The sequence below is a fragment of the Aquarana catesbeiana genome, linkage group LG02, assembly GCF_042186555.1.
Source record: "Aquarana catesbeiana isolate 2022-GZ linkage group LG02, ASM4218655v1, whole genome shotgun sequence".
Classification (NCBI taxonomy): Eukaryota; Metazoa; Chordata; class Amphibia; order Anura; family Ranidae; genus Aquarana; species Aquarana catesbeiana.
The window spans coordinates 161,086,348-161,105,404 of record NC_133325.1 but is presented as its reverse complement, the minus strand read 5'-3'; the positions used below and the strand labels follow the sequence as shown (position 1 = coordinate 161,105,404).

General features: G+C 42.3%; 1 protein-coding gene across 2 annotated transcripts in view; it reads right to left on the bottom strand.

The window, feature by feature from the left end:
• The window catches only part of GALNT6 (polypeptide N-acetylgalactosaminyltransferase 6), a 118,307-nt gene that overhangs the window by 46,695 nt on the left and 52,555 nt on the right, over positions 1–19,057 (bottom strand). For both annotated transcript variants that reach the window (XM_073613703.1, XM_073613704.1), the window contains exon 2: positions 12,073–12,650. In XM_073613703.1, the coding sequence (XP_073469804.1) occupies positions 12,073–12,557 (485 nt within the window). In that variant the 5' untranslated portion in view covers positions 12,558–12,650. The remainder of the gene's footprint in view (positions 1–12,072; positions 12,651–19,057) is intronic.

The following is a 19,057-nucleotide window of genomic DNA, read 5'->3' as shown; positions in this document are numbered from 1 at the left end:
AGCGGCGCCGAACCGCTGGCATAGCGCCGCCGCAGCGGCGCTTTGTGGGCAGTTTTAGCCCTTTTTTCGGCCGCTAGCGGGGGTTAAAAGCGCCCCACTAGCGGCCAAAAACCTCCACAAAAACAACAACGCCCCCAATGCCCTAGTGTGAAAGTAGCCTTATGCCCCGTACACATGAGCGGAATTTCCGTCGGAAATATCTTGGATGGTTTTTCCGACGGAATTTCGCTCAAGCTTGGCTTGCATACACGTGGTCACACAAAAGTTCTCTGAACTTTCGACCATCAAGAACGCGGTGACGTACAACATTACGATGAGCCGAGAAAATGAAGTTCAATGCTTCAGAGCATGTGTCAAATTGTTTCCGAGCATGCGTGTTTTTTTTGCGCGTTGGAATTGCACACAGACGATCGCATTTTCGGATAGGAACTTTTTCCGACCGAAATATAGAGAACCTGCTTTCAAACTTTTGCTGGCTGGAATTCCACCAGCAAAAGTCCGATGAAGCATACACACGGTCACATTTTCCGACCAAAAGCTCTCATCGGAGTTTTGCTGGCGCTATTTCCGATCGTGTGTAGGGGGCATTAGTCTCTTTTATAAAGGATAGTTGGGAAAAGTTGGCGCTGCCCTACTAGCAGTATTAAATTATGGGTATATGATCCTTTGTGAAACACCTATTAACAAATTATCCTGACTCCTACAGCCTTTATGTGAAAGTGACTTATAAGCTATGCTAGAGCTACCATATGCATGGGGAGAGAGATGATAATACTAGTGATAAAAAAATAAATAATTAAATAAACATCAGACATAAGCTGTGTGTTCAAACCTTAAATGTTAAATGTGAATGGGTGCCTTTTATAAATAAGATCATATAATTATATATGAAATAGTTAAAAGTGAATGTGTAAAAGTGTGTGAGGGCATTTATATGTAAGATCATATAATTATGTATGAAAAAGTTAAAAGTAAATGTGTAAAAGTGTGTGTGGGCATTAATAACCCCAAAGATCAAAAGTTTTGTGACAGAGTGGCACCCCCTAGGGGCTAGTGCTAGTACTGAGAAAATCTAATTTTTAGTGATATAAGGTACCATTACCACCATATGTAAAACTTTTATAAGACCTCTTGATTTTAACCGGTTAGTTCCATACCTGTTTGCTAATATATATATATATATATATATATAAAACGTATCACAAAAGAGAGTCACCAAGAGTCTGCTATATAACCGTTTTTTTTTCCTGAAGACTCTTGGGCATGTTAAATGTACAATTGCTTATTATTATCAGCTGCCTATATAAATACATAAGCTAGCTGCTATAATCCTGTATATAACATATGAGCACTTTTGTGATACGTTTTATATATATATATATATATATATATATATATATATATATATATATATATATATATATATATATATATATATATATAAAGCAAACAGGTATGGAACTAACCGGTTAAAATCAAGAGGTCTTATAAAAGTTTTACATATGGTGGTAATGGTACTTTATATCACTAAAAATTAGATTTTCTCAGTACTAGCACTAGCCCCTAGGGGGTGCCACTCTGTCACAAAACTTTTGATCTTTGGGGTTATTAATGCCCACACACACTTTTACTTTTAACTTTTTCATACATAATTATATGATCTTACATATAAATGCCCTCACACACTTTTACACATTCACTTTTAACTATTTCATATATAATTATATGATCTTATTTATACAAGGCACCCATTCACATTTAAGGTTTGAACACACAGCTTATGTCTGATGTTTATTTAATTATTTATTTTTTTATCACTAGTATTATCATCTCTCTCCCCATGCATATGGTAGCTCTAGCATAGCTTATAAGTCACTTTCACATAAAGGCTGTAGGAGTCAGGATAATTTGTTAATAGGTGTTTCACAAAGGATCATATACCCATAATTTAATACTGTTAGTAGCGCCAACTTTTCCCAACTATCCTTTATATTTACCAATTAGCCCCCCTTTTCAGGGAACTAATCAGGGAAAGGCAGAAGCCCTATCAGTGTCCTAAGCGCGGATTCCTTTATCTATTAGTCTCTTTTAACAGACCAAAGTTTATGGTTAGAGTCAACATAGATCAATGATGGTAAACCTTGGCACCCCAGATGTTTTGGAACTACATTTCCCATGATGCTCAACTACACTGCTGAGTGCATGAGCATCATGGGAAATGTAGTTCCAAAACATCTGAGGTTCGCCACCACTGACATAGATGTTAGGATTAAATTGATAAAAAAAGAAAAAAAAAAAAAGAAGGGAGGTGTGACTAGCCATCGGTTCTTCCTTAAATTATACTTACTAGGGTGAACAGTCCTAGTTTTGTAATAAGAAACATTAAACCTCAGTTATCACTTTAGAGTAGGAATCAGCCTGCGGTCGAACGTATGCACCTGACCTGCATGCTTTGGCCAATCACAGTGCACTCTGCTGTGAGAGCAATGATTGGCCAAAGGCAGTGTGTCTTTGGCCAATCATGGCTCAGGGGGCTGAGTCCACACCCCACACTATGTAAGGCTGCTAACACGGCAGCCATACATAGTTTAATGAATGAGAGCAGCAAAATGGCATTTGTAAAAGGAAAAAATGTAACTTAAAACTGCTTGCGACTGTAATGTATTGCTGGATCCCGGCAATATAAAAATAATTGAAAAAAAAAAACGGCATGCCCCCCCCCCAGTCCATTACCAGGCCCTTTGGTTCTGGTATGGATATTAAGGGGAACCCCACCAAACTTTTTTTTAAAAATGGCGTATGGGTCCCCCCAAAATACATACCAGACCCTCATCCAAGCACACAACCTGGCAGGCCACAGGAAAAGGGGGGACGAGAGAGCGCCCCCCCTCCTGAACCGTACCAGGCCACATGCCCTCAACATGGGGAGGATGCTTTGGGGTCACCCCCCCAAAACACATTGGCCCCAAGTTGATGGGGACAAGGGCCTCATCCCCACAACCCTTGCCCGGTGGTTGTGGGGGTCTGTGGGCAGGGGGCTTATCGAAATCTGGAAGCCCCCTTTAACAAGAGGACCCCGATATCCCGGCCCCCCCTATGTAAATGGGTATGGGGTGACGTAAAACAGATGACCCCGTCCTCTCTGACATTATGTGACATCACATGATGTCAGAAGGGAGTGAAGTCACCTGTTTACATCACCGGGTGGCCCCGCCCTCAGCTATATAACAGCTGTCAATGCAGAAAGCCTGCAGTCAGCGGGAGCCTCCCATGGAGGAGGAGTTTTTTTCCATTATTTTTTCGGCCTGTCGGAACGCTGTGATCAAAGATCGATGGACATCGTGGGACACTTTTTTAATTTTAAACAAAGGACTTGTCCCAAATTGTCTACTGTCTTTTTTACCATTTTGACACTTTTTTTGGCGAATGTGTAGGGGTACAATGTACCCGATACCCATTTACATAGGGGGGAAGCCGGGATCTGGGGGTCCCCCTGTTAAAGGGGGCTTCCAGATTCCGATAAGCCCCCCGCTCGCAGACCCCCACAACCACCGGGCAAGGGTACACAGGCATACCAAGGACACCCCCCAGGCACGATATATACAGAAATATTTCATTTTTATTGTTTCACTTTAAGCATTATTAAAATCCCTGCTCCTGAAAAAACAGCAGTTTTTCAAACTTTTTTTGCATTGATACATGTCCCCTGGGGCAGGACCCGGGTCCCCAAACACTTTTTATGGCAATAACTTGCATATAAGCCTTTAAAATGAGCACTTTTGATTTTTCATGTTCGTGTCCCATAGACTAATGGTGTTCGCACAAATTTTTTGCGTGTTCGCAAGTTCTGGTGCGAACCGAACCGGGGGGTGTTCGGGTTATCCCTACTTTAGAGATTCAACATCTAAACCAAAGATAAAACAACCAGTGCAGTAAAATATTACAATGGAAAAATAAGGATGTTGGCATTTTCTGTGGCTGCAATGTATTCTGTGCAGAAGAGAAATGCAAGTTTAACCACAATAAAACGTGGAATGGTTTATATGTCTTTATTATTATTGCTATGTCAATTTTAAATAAAACTGGAGTAGTCCTTTAAAGGACAATTCCAGGGAGCAAACCCAATTAGTCTAATGCCATCCAGCAAACGCTGCCACTTTGCTACAGTCAAAATAACCATGCCTCTACTGTATACAGCAATGTTCTCTTTGCTTGATGTATCAACCATCAGACACAGCCTTCCAAGGCCGTTTTCGAACACAATCCGTGGCTGATCCTATACTGTAAACACATCAGTCATATTGTATGTGAAGAGTGAAAGGTGTCTGCAGTGGTTGTGAGAAATAACTCTCTCGCATGTTGAACAGGTATGCAAAAGGGGTCACTTGATCGGAATCAACAGGGAACAGGGTGCAATTGTGCACGACAGCTATACTTGGATAAAAAAAAAAAACTGTAGCACTGCTTAATGGCTAACTCCATCCTTTGCATACACCGGTATTTAGGGTGTAAATAGGACTCCTCTCCCACCCCCAAACTGTGGCAGCCTGTGGGGGGGGGGGTCTCCCCCACAGCAGCTGTCACTTTTGAAATTTACTTAGCTGCATCATTCATTCAAAGTGATCTGTGAAAGAATTAACTACAAGTTCAGTCACCCACCAAGACAGATGGACTTATACTTTTCAGTGGATTTGAGTGTGGTGATCACTGCACTCATAGGCCATTGACACTTCCCCCAGCCTTCTGAATGAAAGCCTGTACCTCTGTACAGACAGAGATGGAGGAACAATCTGAAGAGCCTGGCATTGCATCCAATATTTTGCAGGCTCATTTACACAAATAAATAAATGTTAATTTTTTTCCTGCAAATATAAATGCATCTAAAGCGGAATTCCAATGACATATAACTTTTTTTTTTTTAAAAATCCATCTATTATCATCATATTTTTGTAATGTTGCTCTCACTATTCTTCTTAATTGCGCCGCTATAGTTATTATTTAATTGAAAAACTAACCTTATATATTTCTCCTTGTTGTGCGTTCCCATCTTGCTTGTGGGCAGGCGAAGCCCACAAGGCTAATCTTCCGGGATACAGTGCTACTGAATAACCAGAATGCACCGCCCGATCTTGTGCATGTGCATCATGCACACCACGCAGCGCGACACTGAGCGGCGGTGATGCCCACTGACTTTTGGGAATCATGACACACATCTAACAGGAGACAGTGCGCCGCCGGATATTACACACATAGCCATGGGTGGGAGAAGGCGGAAGCGATAATGAAAACCGTAGAAACCTGGTAAGATAACTAAAAAAAAAAATGCCTATTGCAGACACTATGGCAAATATTAAAGCTAATGAGAAGATAAAGTGGATGGAACTCCACTTTAATCTTTTATTGTTAAAAGGTGAAGTTAGCCTCTTACACAATATTGGTATAATGTTCAGCGCTAAACCATCTGATGAAAAAGATTAAAGTTTAAAATTTAAATGAAAAGGCATGCATCTGCATGCTGATACATGAAGGTGCAACCATGTGAATACAGTGCCACAGGAGCACGGGAGGACCGCTGGGAAGTCTCTATTGAGGGATCCACGAGCGCCGTGTGTTAGCCGCAGCTGGAGCCTCGATAAGTCTCATGGAGACGTCGGCTGTGTGTCTCTGGGTGGGAGTGGTCCAGGGCTGTCAAACTGGGGAGCCACCCACACGCTGTCTGGTCAATCAGAACGTGTTTGGAAGGCTCGCCTTCTTCATCAGCTGATCCTCCTGTGCTCCTGTGACACTGCATGTGGAAGCTCCCACCCGCTCTACCACTCTGCAAGTGCTCCAACATTTTTCACGCAAGTTTTTAGTGTTGTTTTATACTTATATACTGAATAAATTCCCAAGCTGTTTAAAGGATTGGCTTGGCGCTTCTCTCTCCTCCTTTTGCTTTCCTTTTGGAGTTAGCATTTTAACCTGTGTTTGAGGTACGAATGTCACCTCTTCCTCCTTGGGCCACCAGCTCTGCCTGGAGCTCCTTTACTGTTCCTCCTTCCTAGTACAGAAGAAGAACATGCATGTCCTATGTACCCATCCTAAAATGCAACGCCTGGGGCCTGGGCCTTGTCATGTAAGGTACATGGAGATTATTTTCCAAAAGCAACCATTAGGAACTCATCATTTTCATATTAACTGTGGGAATCTTCCAAACAAGGCTGAAGAGATATCAGTAGGTACTGACAGCTTATACTGTCTAATAACAAGCCCCCATCCAATTAAGGTTTGCTTTAGGCTGCATTCGCACCTTTGAAATATATTTTTTCCTGCATTTATTGTCACGTTTGTCTTGCGACAGCATAGGGCAGCCAACTCACTTGAATGGTCTTCCCTATGTGGGCCAAAATAGCTCATGTACCTTTTTTTGGCACTGAGTCAACCTTGTTTTGTGTTGCAAGTTTTGCCACATGACAAAACACCAGACTACAACCCCCGTTTGGAGTGGCATTTAAAAGAATAATGGCATTGCACGTTTTTCTGTGTTTTGCGTGCGTTTCTGCCCACGCTCCCCAGAGTGCTTAAGTTGAATGCGGCCTAAATCATCAGTGTTGATTGAGACATGAAATTTTTGATAGAGTACCAATTTCTATACATGGTGCAGTGACTCCACCAAGTCCAACAGGTTGTCAGTGAATAAATAAGTTATACAGACAGATGAAGGAGTAATGACAAGAGTGTGTCTTATAATTAGTGACACTAACAGGACAGCTACGGTCTTGCTGCTGTTTGTTATAGCACATCTTTAAAACCAATGGCAATGATTAAAAGGTTCAGTTTGTGCATATTCTATTAATTGGTCATTTTAACTGTTTATTCTCTTGTTGTAAAATAGGAAATTAGTATTTCGTTTTGCCAGGGCTCTTTCAGAAAGGAATATGAAGGGTCTATGGCAGAGCATGGAGCTTGCCTTGAGCTTTTCAATCCCAGGGTTAATGGTTCTTTTACTGGCCACATACCCCAATCCTACTTCAAACAAGGGAAATGTTCCACATGAAAGCTCAGGTTCTCCTGCTGCCTTCAAGAAGAACAATGATGCTCCTTTCATTCTGTCTGCAGACCGGCTATGGAGACAGCTGTTACAGTTTGGGGATTTTTACTTCCAGTTTCTCAAAAAAAAGGAAGTAGCTAAAAATGGAGTGGCTTCCCCACGTCAAATTAAATTGGTTTAGGCGCTTTATTCTCTCATTTGCTTTATTGAAAAGCATTCTTGCAGCGGTGGGGAACTTACTTTCTCCTCCATTGTGACAGACACACCTGCCAAGGCAGGGACAGACACCCGCTGTGGAATATGAGCTTTCCCAAATCTTTCAGCTACTGGACAAAAGCTCCCACAGATACGGCAATTGTTAGCTGCGCTCTGATGACCCAGTGTAGCATGGAACTGTGCCGTTATAGGATCCAAATGAAAGCCAGGCTGTGATTTCAGTGTGATTGTGCTTACAGCAGACTGTGATGTCACGCCATGCTCCATGTACCCCTGTTTAATATGCCAGGCACAAGAAAGGAAATGCTGGAAAAGGAGGGCTGTAAGGGCAGAGGTTCAGTAGAATTACTGTACAAAATGCTGCGAGGGGTTACTCTCCCTAACTGCCACAGAACAATAATCATAGACAGTACACTTTGTGATGTAAACCAGATGTGCTCAGGTGGTGCAGCCAGGGCTACGTATGGACCTTGTAGCCTTCACAGTGGTGTAGTGGATAGCACTTTGGCCTAGCAGTAAGAAGGGTTGCTGGTTCGAATCCCAACCACAACACTACCTGCCTGGAGTTTGCATGTTCTCCCTGTGCCTGCGTGGGTTTCCTCCGGGTACTCCGGTTTCCTCCAACACTCCAAAGACATGCTGGTAGGTTAATTGGATCCTGTCTAAATTGTCCCTAGTATGTATGAATGTGAGTTAGGGACCTTATATTGTAAGCTCCTTGAGGGTAGGGACTGATGTGAATGTACAATGTATATGTAAAGCGCTGCGTAAATTGACAACGCTATATAAGTAACATAAATAAATAAAAAATAAGAGTAAAGCTGGCCATACACGGATTAAAATTTGGCTGGTTCAGCAGGGACAGGGCGAATTGAATTAATCTGTGGCTGTACCTGCTTGACAGAAGCCAATCCTTTGCTCAACTTCTGCCAAAGAGATATGCTGGGACAGCATCAGCGGCTGCTGCCAATCTGTTGCAGCCGCTGATCAGTGTCGGGCACCTCTATCATATTGCAATGTCCTGGCTGAGGATGGGAAAGGTGGGGGGACAATTTCATTCACTTCTTTGTGTGGAAGGAAAAGTCAGTTTTTTCTCATGCAGTCTACTGGCTGAAGAAAAGAAAAATCCATCTTTGGCCTCATGCATTGGGGCCGGGAAAAAAAAAATGCTACTTTTAAATGACATTTTAATTTTTTTTTAATGTCTCTGAACCCAGCTCAGTTTCAGTGTGTCATACTCATTGTGGAATTTAGATTTTTTTTTAATAAAATACAAAGTATAAATTACCCACATAAATGCGTGCATATATGCACAAATTCATTATAGTGGCTAGGACAAATGAGTATTTTTGCCAATAGAATGAGTTTACATGCATACACTTCTAAACACCATCCACCTGTAAATGCACATAATTATGCACTAATACAAGTATTTTTTTTTTTTTTTCTATCAGCTCCTGGCAGAATTATTCAGTGTAGATGGGAGTATTTTAATATGCCAATGTGCATGCAGCCAAACGGGCTTCAGCTTGTATAAGAGCAGTGTGAACAGCAAGCTTTAACAAAGCATTTGCAGAGCTTTCTGCAAACTTTGTTGAAGTTTTTAATGGCTTTCCGCCCGTCGTATAGTGAAATGATGAATGGGTAGACGTCATATGATCATCAGTGTCCGGATAATCAGTGCCACCCGTCAGTGCCCACCAGTGGCGTCCGTCAGTGCTGCATATCAGTGCCACCTATTAGTTCCTCATCAGTGTCACCTCATAAGTATCCATCAGTGAAGGAGAAAAATTACTTATTTACTAAATTTTATTACAGAACCTAAGAAAACCTTTATTTCTTTTTTTTTCCAAATTTTCTGTCTTTTCTTGTTTGTTTAGCAAAAACTAAAAAAACTCAGTGGTGATTAAATGCCACCAAAAGAAAGCCCTGTCATTCAAAGTGCGATAGCAATGAAAACTGAAAATTGGCCTGGGCAGGAAGTGGGTGAAGTGCCCTATAGGCAAGTGGTTAAAGCACCATTCAGCTCCAGTTTGGAAATGTTGAACACAGATCCTAGTTGGGGTGACGATTGCCACTGTATACAAAATTTCCTTCAACTTCCAGTGCGGGAAATGAATGGGATTACTATCAAGGAGAGTTGTCCCTATTGGACTTCGTTTGCGCTGATGTTGACTCAAATTTTTTCCTTCTCTGTCTTGGCGACAGTTATCACCAGGACAAGAGGGATGACTTGCCAAAAGCAGACCACAGATTATGTGATTTTCTTTCCTGCAACCCAAACAAATTTACTCGATTCCCCCATCAAAACAGTTGATGGGGGATTCCCTCCTGCGGCGCTATTATGTTCTCCTGGCAGGGGGGTGCGGGGAGCTGTCTGTGCCGGGAAACCACAGCGATTACTGATAGCGGCTTTAGCAGCTGGCAATATTCGCATACTAAAAATCCGACATGCTGTATGTACCCAAGTCAGTCGATGAATTGACTTGGGTACAATCAGTCCACCCATAGATGGGTCGAATCTTGGCCAGTTCAGTAGGGACCAGCCGAGATTCGATCTATCTATGGCCACTTAAAGAGAGGCAGAATAATAATAATCAGCACACGACACAGGTAGCAAAGAATTAAAAAAAAAAAAAAAAAAAAAAAAAAGTTCATACTCTCGCTCTCAATCGACATTAACAATTTTTATTCCCTATGCTGCTAGCCTAACTATATAGATAGGAAGGTATATTTGCTTGTTTTAAACTTTTTTTTACATTTCTTCAGTTGCTTCCTGGTTTCTGGCCTAGGCTAAAACGATGTCATACATCCCAGTCATTTTCATGGGATTTTGTTTTCTTTCATCTGGAGGAGGGGCCTTCTCAGCTAAGCACACCCTCCTGTCTGCATGTCTGAACTAAGGGCAGATGGATTCCAGGAAGTAAATACTATATCAACCATCTGTTCCTACTCAAGATCCTCCAAATGCTAGGGGTGATTTACAAAATAAGTTCTTAAAGTGACACTAAAGGTTAGTTTTTTTTTTTTTAAATAACAAACATGTCATACTTACCTCCACTGTGCAGCTCCTCCTCACAGCAGATAACCCCCTAGAAGAAGCGCTCTCCCAGGGGGTTACCTTGCAGGCGCGCTCCCTAGTCCATCATTCGGCGTCCATAGAGGCCGAATGCAGGACTCAGCCCCGCCCCCGCGTCATTGGATTTGATTGACAGCAGCGGGAGCCAATGGCTGCGCTGCTATCAATCTATCCAATCAAGAGCTGAGAACCCCCTGCAGAGAGAGCGCGTCCCCGTAGGACAAGTTCGAGGGTTCAGATAAGTAAAACGGAGGGGGGGGGGGTGGCGGGCCGGTCACTGACAGGTGTTTTTTCACCTTAAGGTGAAAAAACACGAACCTTTACAACCCCTTTAACAAAAAAGCATAGAGACATGGTCAGATGGTTGCGTTCGCTTTGAATATCAAAAATGAATAGCGTTTTCAGTTTGTGGTGCTCAGAAACAGTTAAAGGAGAAGTACAGCCAAAGCTCATTTGGCTGTACTTCTCCTATGGATCACAGGAGTGCAGTTCGTTTTGCACTCCTGTGACCTGTTTTCAGCAGAGAGCGGGCTAAAGTTTGCTCTCTGCTGACGTCACAGAAGTCGGTCCAGGCTCTGCATCATCCCGACCATGGAGTCTGGATTCTCCAGATCCCTGGACCAACCCCCAGTTCAGCCTCTCAGTGAGCCGCTGAGGGCCAGAGTCGGCTGCTCCACCCCCTCCGCTTCCAAGCACTCCAGTGATCAAGGAAGGGGCAGAGCAGAGAGCTGTGACTGACAGTCAGCAGCTTTCTGCTCACAGAGCTGTGAGAACCGAGTGATCGGCGGTATTCGATCGCTCGGTTCTCAGTGTAGAGGTGCCTGTGCCGGTGCTGATCACATGTACTCTCCCAAGAAAAAAGAAACCTCTCTAGCAATACATACCAAACTGAGCATGTGCAGCTTGCCTCCGATGCCCTGTACTATCAGGAGATGTATTGGGAAATATGGAAGAAGGGGAGGATCAGAGAAGACACAATCAAACAGCCTTTTTACACAATGCGCAGGATCAACCCCCTTAGGTTCCACAGTGAGTATAACCAGCATGCCTTACTTAATATACAGACTGATTTTACTGTTGTGGGTTTAGTAACACTTTAAATAAATGTCAATGAAGCTACCTGCTGTAATCTAGAATTCTAAAAGACTATCTACAAGCAAATTAAGGCATCATTTTTTGCAGAACACATTTGTTATCACACACAGTTCTTGAAGCCTCATGGAAAATCTCTGAGCCTGTGGCTGCCCCATCATTCCCTCTTCTATGGTGAGTGATGGTATGATCCACAACATCTGCTACATTGGTCATCATGGAAACCATTTGTTGCTGGATGAGATTTTTTTTAGCCAGCTCAGTTGCCATTTCCTTAGATAAAACCTCAACCAACAGGTGGTCCAAAGACATTAGATCCAAAGAACAGATGAGGATACTCATGGAAAGACTATGGGCGATTTAAGTCTAAAAGTGAGGAGAAGAAGAGAGGTTGGCATTTCAAACAGACCAGATACATCAGAGTGTATGAAAGTAAATGGCATTGTATAACCTAATCTCTCTGCCCAATACACAGACCATCAAGGCTCACTACTAAGACGACAAAACTGTGGAATCCTCATGATCTTCAAGAAACTGCAACACTGTAGCAAAACATTTTGTAATAATGTTTGTCCTGTAGATTTATTAAAATTACTATTGTACTAAAACCAAGTTCATTACTATGAATGAGTTCATAAAAAAATCAAAAACTTACTCTGGAGGTCTTGTGTCAGGTCCCAAAGCCCTGTGGAGGGAGATCTTATCACTGGCAAAGGCATTGAAGCAATGCTTGGTAAATCCGTCATCCTTCTGCTTTGTCTCCTCTGCTGTCCACTTGTCCTTTTTAAATGCTTTTCCATCAGCACCAGGGCTGTTTTGGTCTTGTGGTGGTCTTTCCATGAATGGTTTAAGTTCTCCTGGAGTGTAATATCCAGGCAAGCAAGACTTTGCTTTCTGTTCTGGCTCCTCTTGCTGCACCGGGGCATTGATCTGAAGCTTTGGCATGGAGTCCCTTATATTATTCACTGCCCCCATCATCATATCTAACATCTGATCTTTCCGCTCCACAATGTTCTTTAACCAGGGCTCATCTTTGCCACCATTGCCAACATCTTTGTGCATTATAAAGACGAATATTACAAAGACAACACCCACCATAGCCAATTTAAGAGGTCCAGTGTGTCTCCTAAAGAGCCTCATTTTGAATTAAATTTAAAATCCTTCTAGGGTCAGAACACTGTGATGAGGTAGCCACTTGATTACTCCATTTGTAGATATATATTCACCACAGACCTTTCAAGAAAGAAAACAAATAAGAAAAATAAATAAGAACAATTTAACAAAATGTGACTTACAACAAGAAAGTTCCTTTAAGGCTAAACTTTAGGCATACATCTAAATACGTTGTTGAAATATAATTTTCTAAACAGTTTTTTTTCCCAGTTTTGTAGTTCAGGAACCCTAACCAGATAGTCTACTCTACAGTTACATAATGAAGCCTGGTCAAAGATCCACCCCAGGCAATGTTGAGACCATGAAGGAGCAGGAGGACATCAATAAGGTTCTATCTGCATTTCTCTGGAGTAAGTATGTTTACTAACACCTTCCCTGTCTCCTACTCGAAGTGCTACTATACAAAGGAATAAAGAAATCTGATATTACAAGAGAATCAAATATTTGTATGTAAAAGGAATATTTGTTGATTTTTGAAATTTTTAAATTTTATACTACATTTTACGAATACTGGCAAAAAAAAAAAAATGATCATGGCACCCAATTTACCTGTACAATGCGTATGTACAGAATGCAGCCTGATTAGCAGACCTCGATTCACTCATCTGTATGTTCTGATATTCTGTCCAAAGCAATATATATTTAATGCCACTTGCACTATATAAAAAGGAACTTTATAGTTTTCCTTGCCAAATGATTTGAAGAAGAAAATCTGTACACACAAACTATTCAAATTTGCAATCACAATGAATACCGGCAATAACATTTTTTTTTTTTTTATCAGTCCTACATTGTTCGTAGTATGTATTTACTTCAGTGACAAGACGGATCAGAACAGGAAGAGCAGCTTCAAGGACTGGACCATACAACCAAAAAAGGCAAGGAAGATGGCAGATTAGGAGTTGCATGCAGGCAGACCTTAGAGGTAGGTGCATATGCAGTGCTGACATGGAAACAAGCGCATTTTAAAGCTTGACATTTGGGCAGGAATGGCTGCACAGTTCCAAATGCAGAGCCTTTGCATTTAGATCCATGCACCCGCTTCTGCCTGCGCACAGCTCCAAGATAGATGCACACAGATCTGCCAGCAGCTCTGCATGGTGGACTGCAAAAATCTGCTCTCTGAATGAGCACTTAGTCCACCTGAGAAGTCCCAAAAATACCTGATGAACCTGCCTGTGAAGTTTACATTGTGCAGCTTTCTGTGATGGAGTGGCAACAATGCTGCACTGCTCCTGATTTCCATACAGTTGTCACTCTCTTGAAGGACGTGCCTGCCTGCACCAAAGTGAGAGGAAAAAAAGATTGCAGCAGGCGTGGCTAAAAGCACTATCAGTGCAATCAGTATCTGGCCACTCCTAGTCATGCCCACTGCTTTCTGTAATGGTGGCGCTGTCTATTTTGCTGGAACCCTCCCACTGTGAGCTGCGGTGTCTGGGAGGGGAGCGTGTGAGACAAAAGAAAGGATTTGGCTCACTCAGGGAGGGTAAAGGAAGAATTTAGTTTACTTTATGAGGTTTGTGCATTACACAGTATCTGTATTTCTTGCTTAAAGGAGCCTTTAGTTGTACTTTACAGCTGTAATGCTGCGTACACACGGTCGGACTTTTCAGCTACAAAAGTCCGACAGCCTGTCCGACAGACTTTCGACGGACTTTCGACGGACTTTCGACGGACTTGCGGCGGACTTGCGGCGGACTTTCTAACGAACAGACTTGCCTACACACGATCACACAAAAGTCCGTCGAATTCTTACGTGATGACGTACACCGGACTAAAATAAGGAAGTTGATAGCCAGTAGCCAATAGCTGCCCTAGCGTGGGTTTTTGTCCGTCAGACTAGCATACAGACGAGCGGATTTTTCGACCGGACTCGAGTCCGTCGGAAAGATTTGAAGCATGTTTCAAATCTAAAGTCCGTCGGATTTGAGGCTGAAAAAGTCAGTTGAAAGTCCGGAGAAGCCCACACACGATCGGATTACCAGCCAGCTTTAGTCCGTCAGCGTCCGTTGGACTTTTGTAGACGAAAAGTCCGACCGTGTGTACACGGCATAAGATGTTTTGCTAATTAGGTCTGCCAATAACCAGCTTAAAAAAAAAAAAAAAAAAAAATCAGAACTATACATGGCAGAGGATTTCTCCCTCCGCTGAAACCAGTTCTATTCCAGGCTGAGCATTGATCAACCTTGAAGAAAGCTAGCAAACAAATAGAATGGAGGGATTACTTTTTGCCAGCATGTGAAGTGATCAGTTTCAGTACAGTACTATTGAAAGAGTCAATCTTAGAGTGTATATGACCTCCCTAGAGATCTGCAGTCACAAAGCAGGAAGAGACATTCAGAATGAGATTGTAGCAGATGGAAATCGCCAAACAAAGGCAGATTCAAAAGGAGCAGTATACTCAATACTTCTATTTCGCAGACTAAAAACGCCCACCAAAACACCTTTAACCATTTCTCAGCCAGAGATTCAAGGCACATCTGTACTACAGTCAATTACAGTGATCGGAATATAATAATATAAAAAGTAGATATTGCATATACACAGATATACATTAATTTTGGGTCACCGCTTTGGGAAGGAGAAATATGTGGCGTGTGCATGTGTGGTTACCACCTCACACAAAAGGCCCATACCCATGAAATTTGGATATTACCATGCATTAAAATCTTCTCCAAAATGGCCAACCAAGAAGGCGTTTTGGGTGGTCTACAGGCCACTTTAGCATCCACATTCAGATCATGTATGCTGCTAATTGTGTGCTAGTTAATGAACTCAACTGATGATTAATGAACAAGAGTAAAAATTCAAATAAAATGTCCAATGACAATGAGCTCTAGTAGAACAACAATCTGGGCCATTTATCATCTCTAAAGAGGAAATCATTCATTGTGCCTCAAACAATCCCTTTAACCTGCAATAAACAGCAGCTGAAAAAGCTAGCAATCAAAAGCAGGACTGGTCTTGAAGACAATATACCCGATCCAGTCTGAACACACACATTACCTAGTTTCTATGACCACAGAAAAGGACGGTTTTCGCTTTGCTCTGCACAAATAAATCCTAGTCAGGATATTAATAAAATGCATATATGTAATTTGTTTTTTCCCCCCTATAGGATCTTACCTGCTTCCTGTATCCAAGAATTTCAGAGATTAAAGACAGAATAGATATATGTTCTCTACTTACAGTAATATTAAACCCTCAGTTTTAAGCACTTTCAGCAGTTCATTTATTTACATTTACTAAAGCCGGCCATAGACGATCAGCAGGGACCGGCTGAGGTTCGAACCATCTATGGGCAGGCTGTTTGTACCAAAGTAGATCCATCGATCGATTTGGGTACAACCAGCATGTTGGATTTTTAAATGCGATTATTGCCAGTGGCTATAGCCACTAGCAATAATCACTGTGTGTGGGAGAATACAACAGGGTACCCCCCATCAACACTTACTGCATCGTCTATGACCTGCCAAGTATGCAGCTTCTTCATGTTTTAGGTTTCAGGATGACTCCTTTCTCCTGCAGCATCCTATGGAGCCACCCTTATATGCAAGGACTAGAGTTGCATCTCCCTACACTGTGTGCATCAATAGAAACATGCTGCCCCTAGACTAAAATGGCCAACTACTCCCCGGTTCCTCCCTCCTCCAAGCCTGCAGACTGAATGGAGACTGCACTGTCCATTGTTAATGCTTTCCTGTGAAGACCGGAGGTTCAGGGAAGCATAACAGAGCGGGAGCAAGCAGCATTGGTAAGAATTATATCAAATAATTTACTGGGAAAAGTTTATTTTATTGTGCCCAATGTGGTCAACAACAAAAAAAATGCAGAGGGATGAATGCGGTTGCAAAGGCTGTATATAATTTTTAATAATAACAAACATAGTATACTTATCTGCTCTTTGTAATGATATTGCACAGAGCCCCCCCCCCGAACATCTTCTGGGGTCCCCTGCCAGCGCTTCCGGCTCCTCTTCTGCTCTGTCATTTTCTATGGTGGCACACCTGCAAGCTCACTCCTGAGCCAAGCTCTGTGCATCTATAGACACCCACAGCACGTCTTTCCCCCCGCCCCCTCCTCACAGCATTTGATTGACAACAACAGGAGCCAATGGATCCCGCTGCTGTCTCAGAGCCTGTGAGAGAGGAAAGAACCAGAGCTGCTGAAGACGGGCAGATTGATACCAGACTCGGGTACCTATTTGGGGGGACTGGGGGGAACAACTAGTGGAACCTCTTTAATACTACCGTAGAAGGAGATTTTTATATTGAAATGGAAAACTATTTGGGGCAAAAGGTGCCTTGTATTTGTGGAATGCCGCCACCCAGTACTATTACTATAGCCTTATGGTGGACCATATTTCTTGTACAACTGCACTGTTCCTTGATTAAATCAACCATAATAAAAAGGTATTAGAGGCTCACTAGATATGTCAAAATATTTCACATTTTTATGCAAAGGCACCTGTTCAGACTTAAAATGTATTATGCAAATTAAATCCTGGTTAAAAACCGATAAGGAAAAGAATGCAGGGTTACCAAAAAAAAAGGCTGCGTTTTGGCTTTGGCAGGCATTACTGCGGTGATCAGGCCGACTGTAGGCACTGCTATTCATTCTACTGTTCCCAGGGAACTAACTGCCTGCAAGTTACCAGTCCCAAGACAATCTTATCTGCAGCAATGTTGTCCTTGAAAGATAAAAAGGTTAACTTGCTTACAGAAAGTGGTTTGTTCGGCTGATCCCCATCCAGTGCAGCATCTTGTACTTATAAAAAGGAGTGACCTACAGGTTTAGTGGAACAAAGACGAGATTCTCTAGCTCCTGTGGATGGGGCCAAGTGTCTCCCTTTCTATATAGAGAATGCCAGGTAGGCTAGAATTCATCGCTGGTGTCCGATTCCACTTCAGAGCTTTGTGAAAGCACAGGACTATTTGCAGAAGTTGAGAGAACAGAGAAATTTTAGCCTAGGACATGGCAAAACGTATATCAATTTCCAATTGTGTTCCAGTATTGGTTAAGAATTCCAAGCTAAATTATGAACAATGTTCAACATCAGTATTTCCACAAATTTCCTCTATTCAACAAGACAACACACGAGCAAGTTCTTATTATACCCGGGTAAAGGTGCCTTGTTGCTTGCTTTGATTCCAACTTGGCTATTTGTTTTTTCATATATTTGTAGAACTCAGTCGTCACCATAGACGTAACTGTACATAAGGTGTACATAAATCCACCTTACACACAAATAGCTCCCAACTGCCTCTTATTTCCCTCTATGGGAACAAAATAAGGCTGTCCCACAAACACACGCAGACAAATAAACTAACTTACTAAATTGTTCCTAAAGTGATTGTAAAGCTTGTCATTTTTATTTAAAAAAAAAAAAAGTTATATTTAGCTGCTCTGTGCAATGGTTTTGCACAGAGCATCACCAAACCCCTTCTTCTGTGGTCCCCTGCTGGCTATCTTGGCTCCTCCTCTTCTCCAAGTGCCTCCATAGCAAGCCGTTTGCTAAGGGGGTGCTGGTGTGGACTTGATGCATCTGGAGACACACAGCATGGCTTGGCTACCCCCCCTCTTCACAGGATTTGACTGACAGCAGCGGGAGCCAATGTTATTTAGCTAAAAATTGCAAATCCCCCTTTTTAAGCCAAAATAGGAAGAGGGAATAACCAGAAACAGTTATATTGCTGCTGACAGGTTTAGTTCTTATGTCAGAATAATGTCTTGTGGCACTGAATGATATAGGATGAATACACTTCAAGCCTACTCACACTTCTTTAACCACTTGCCGACCGCTGCACGCCGATATACGTCGCCACAATGGCAGCGGTGGGCAAAGGGGCATATCTTTACATCCCATTTAATTGGCGGGGCTAGCACCTGCCGCATACAGGGTCACCGTGCCCGTGGGACCGGCGGACTCAATGTCCACCGGTCTCCCGGCGATCCTGTCACGGAGCCGCAGAATGGGGAAGTGCCTACGTAAACAAGGCATTTACCCGTTGTGCCATGTAACATGACAGAGATCATTGCTGCGTGTGATCGGGAGCAGTGATCACTGTTATGTCAGTGGTAGCCCATCCGCCCCAATTAGAATCACTCCCTAGGACACACTTAACCCCTTGATCGCTCCCTAGTGGTTAACCCCTTCCCTGCCAGCGTCATTTACACAGTAATCAGTGCATTTTTATAGCACTAATCGCTGTATAAAAGACAATGGTCCTAAAATAGTGTCAAAAGTGTCCAATGTGTCCGCCATAATGTCGCAGTCATGATAAAAATCACAGATCGCTGCTAGTACAAGTAAAAAAAAAAAAAAATTTATAAGAAAAATGCCATAAAAATATCCCCTATTTTGTAGACACTATAACTTTTGTGTAAACCAATCAATATACGCCTATTGTGATTTTTTTTTTTTTTTACCAAAAAAATGTAGAAGAATACATATTGGCCTAAACTGA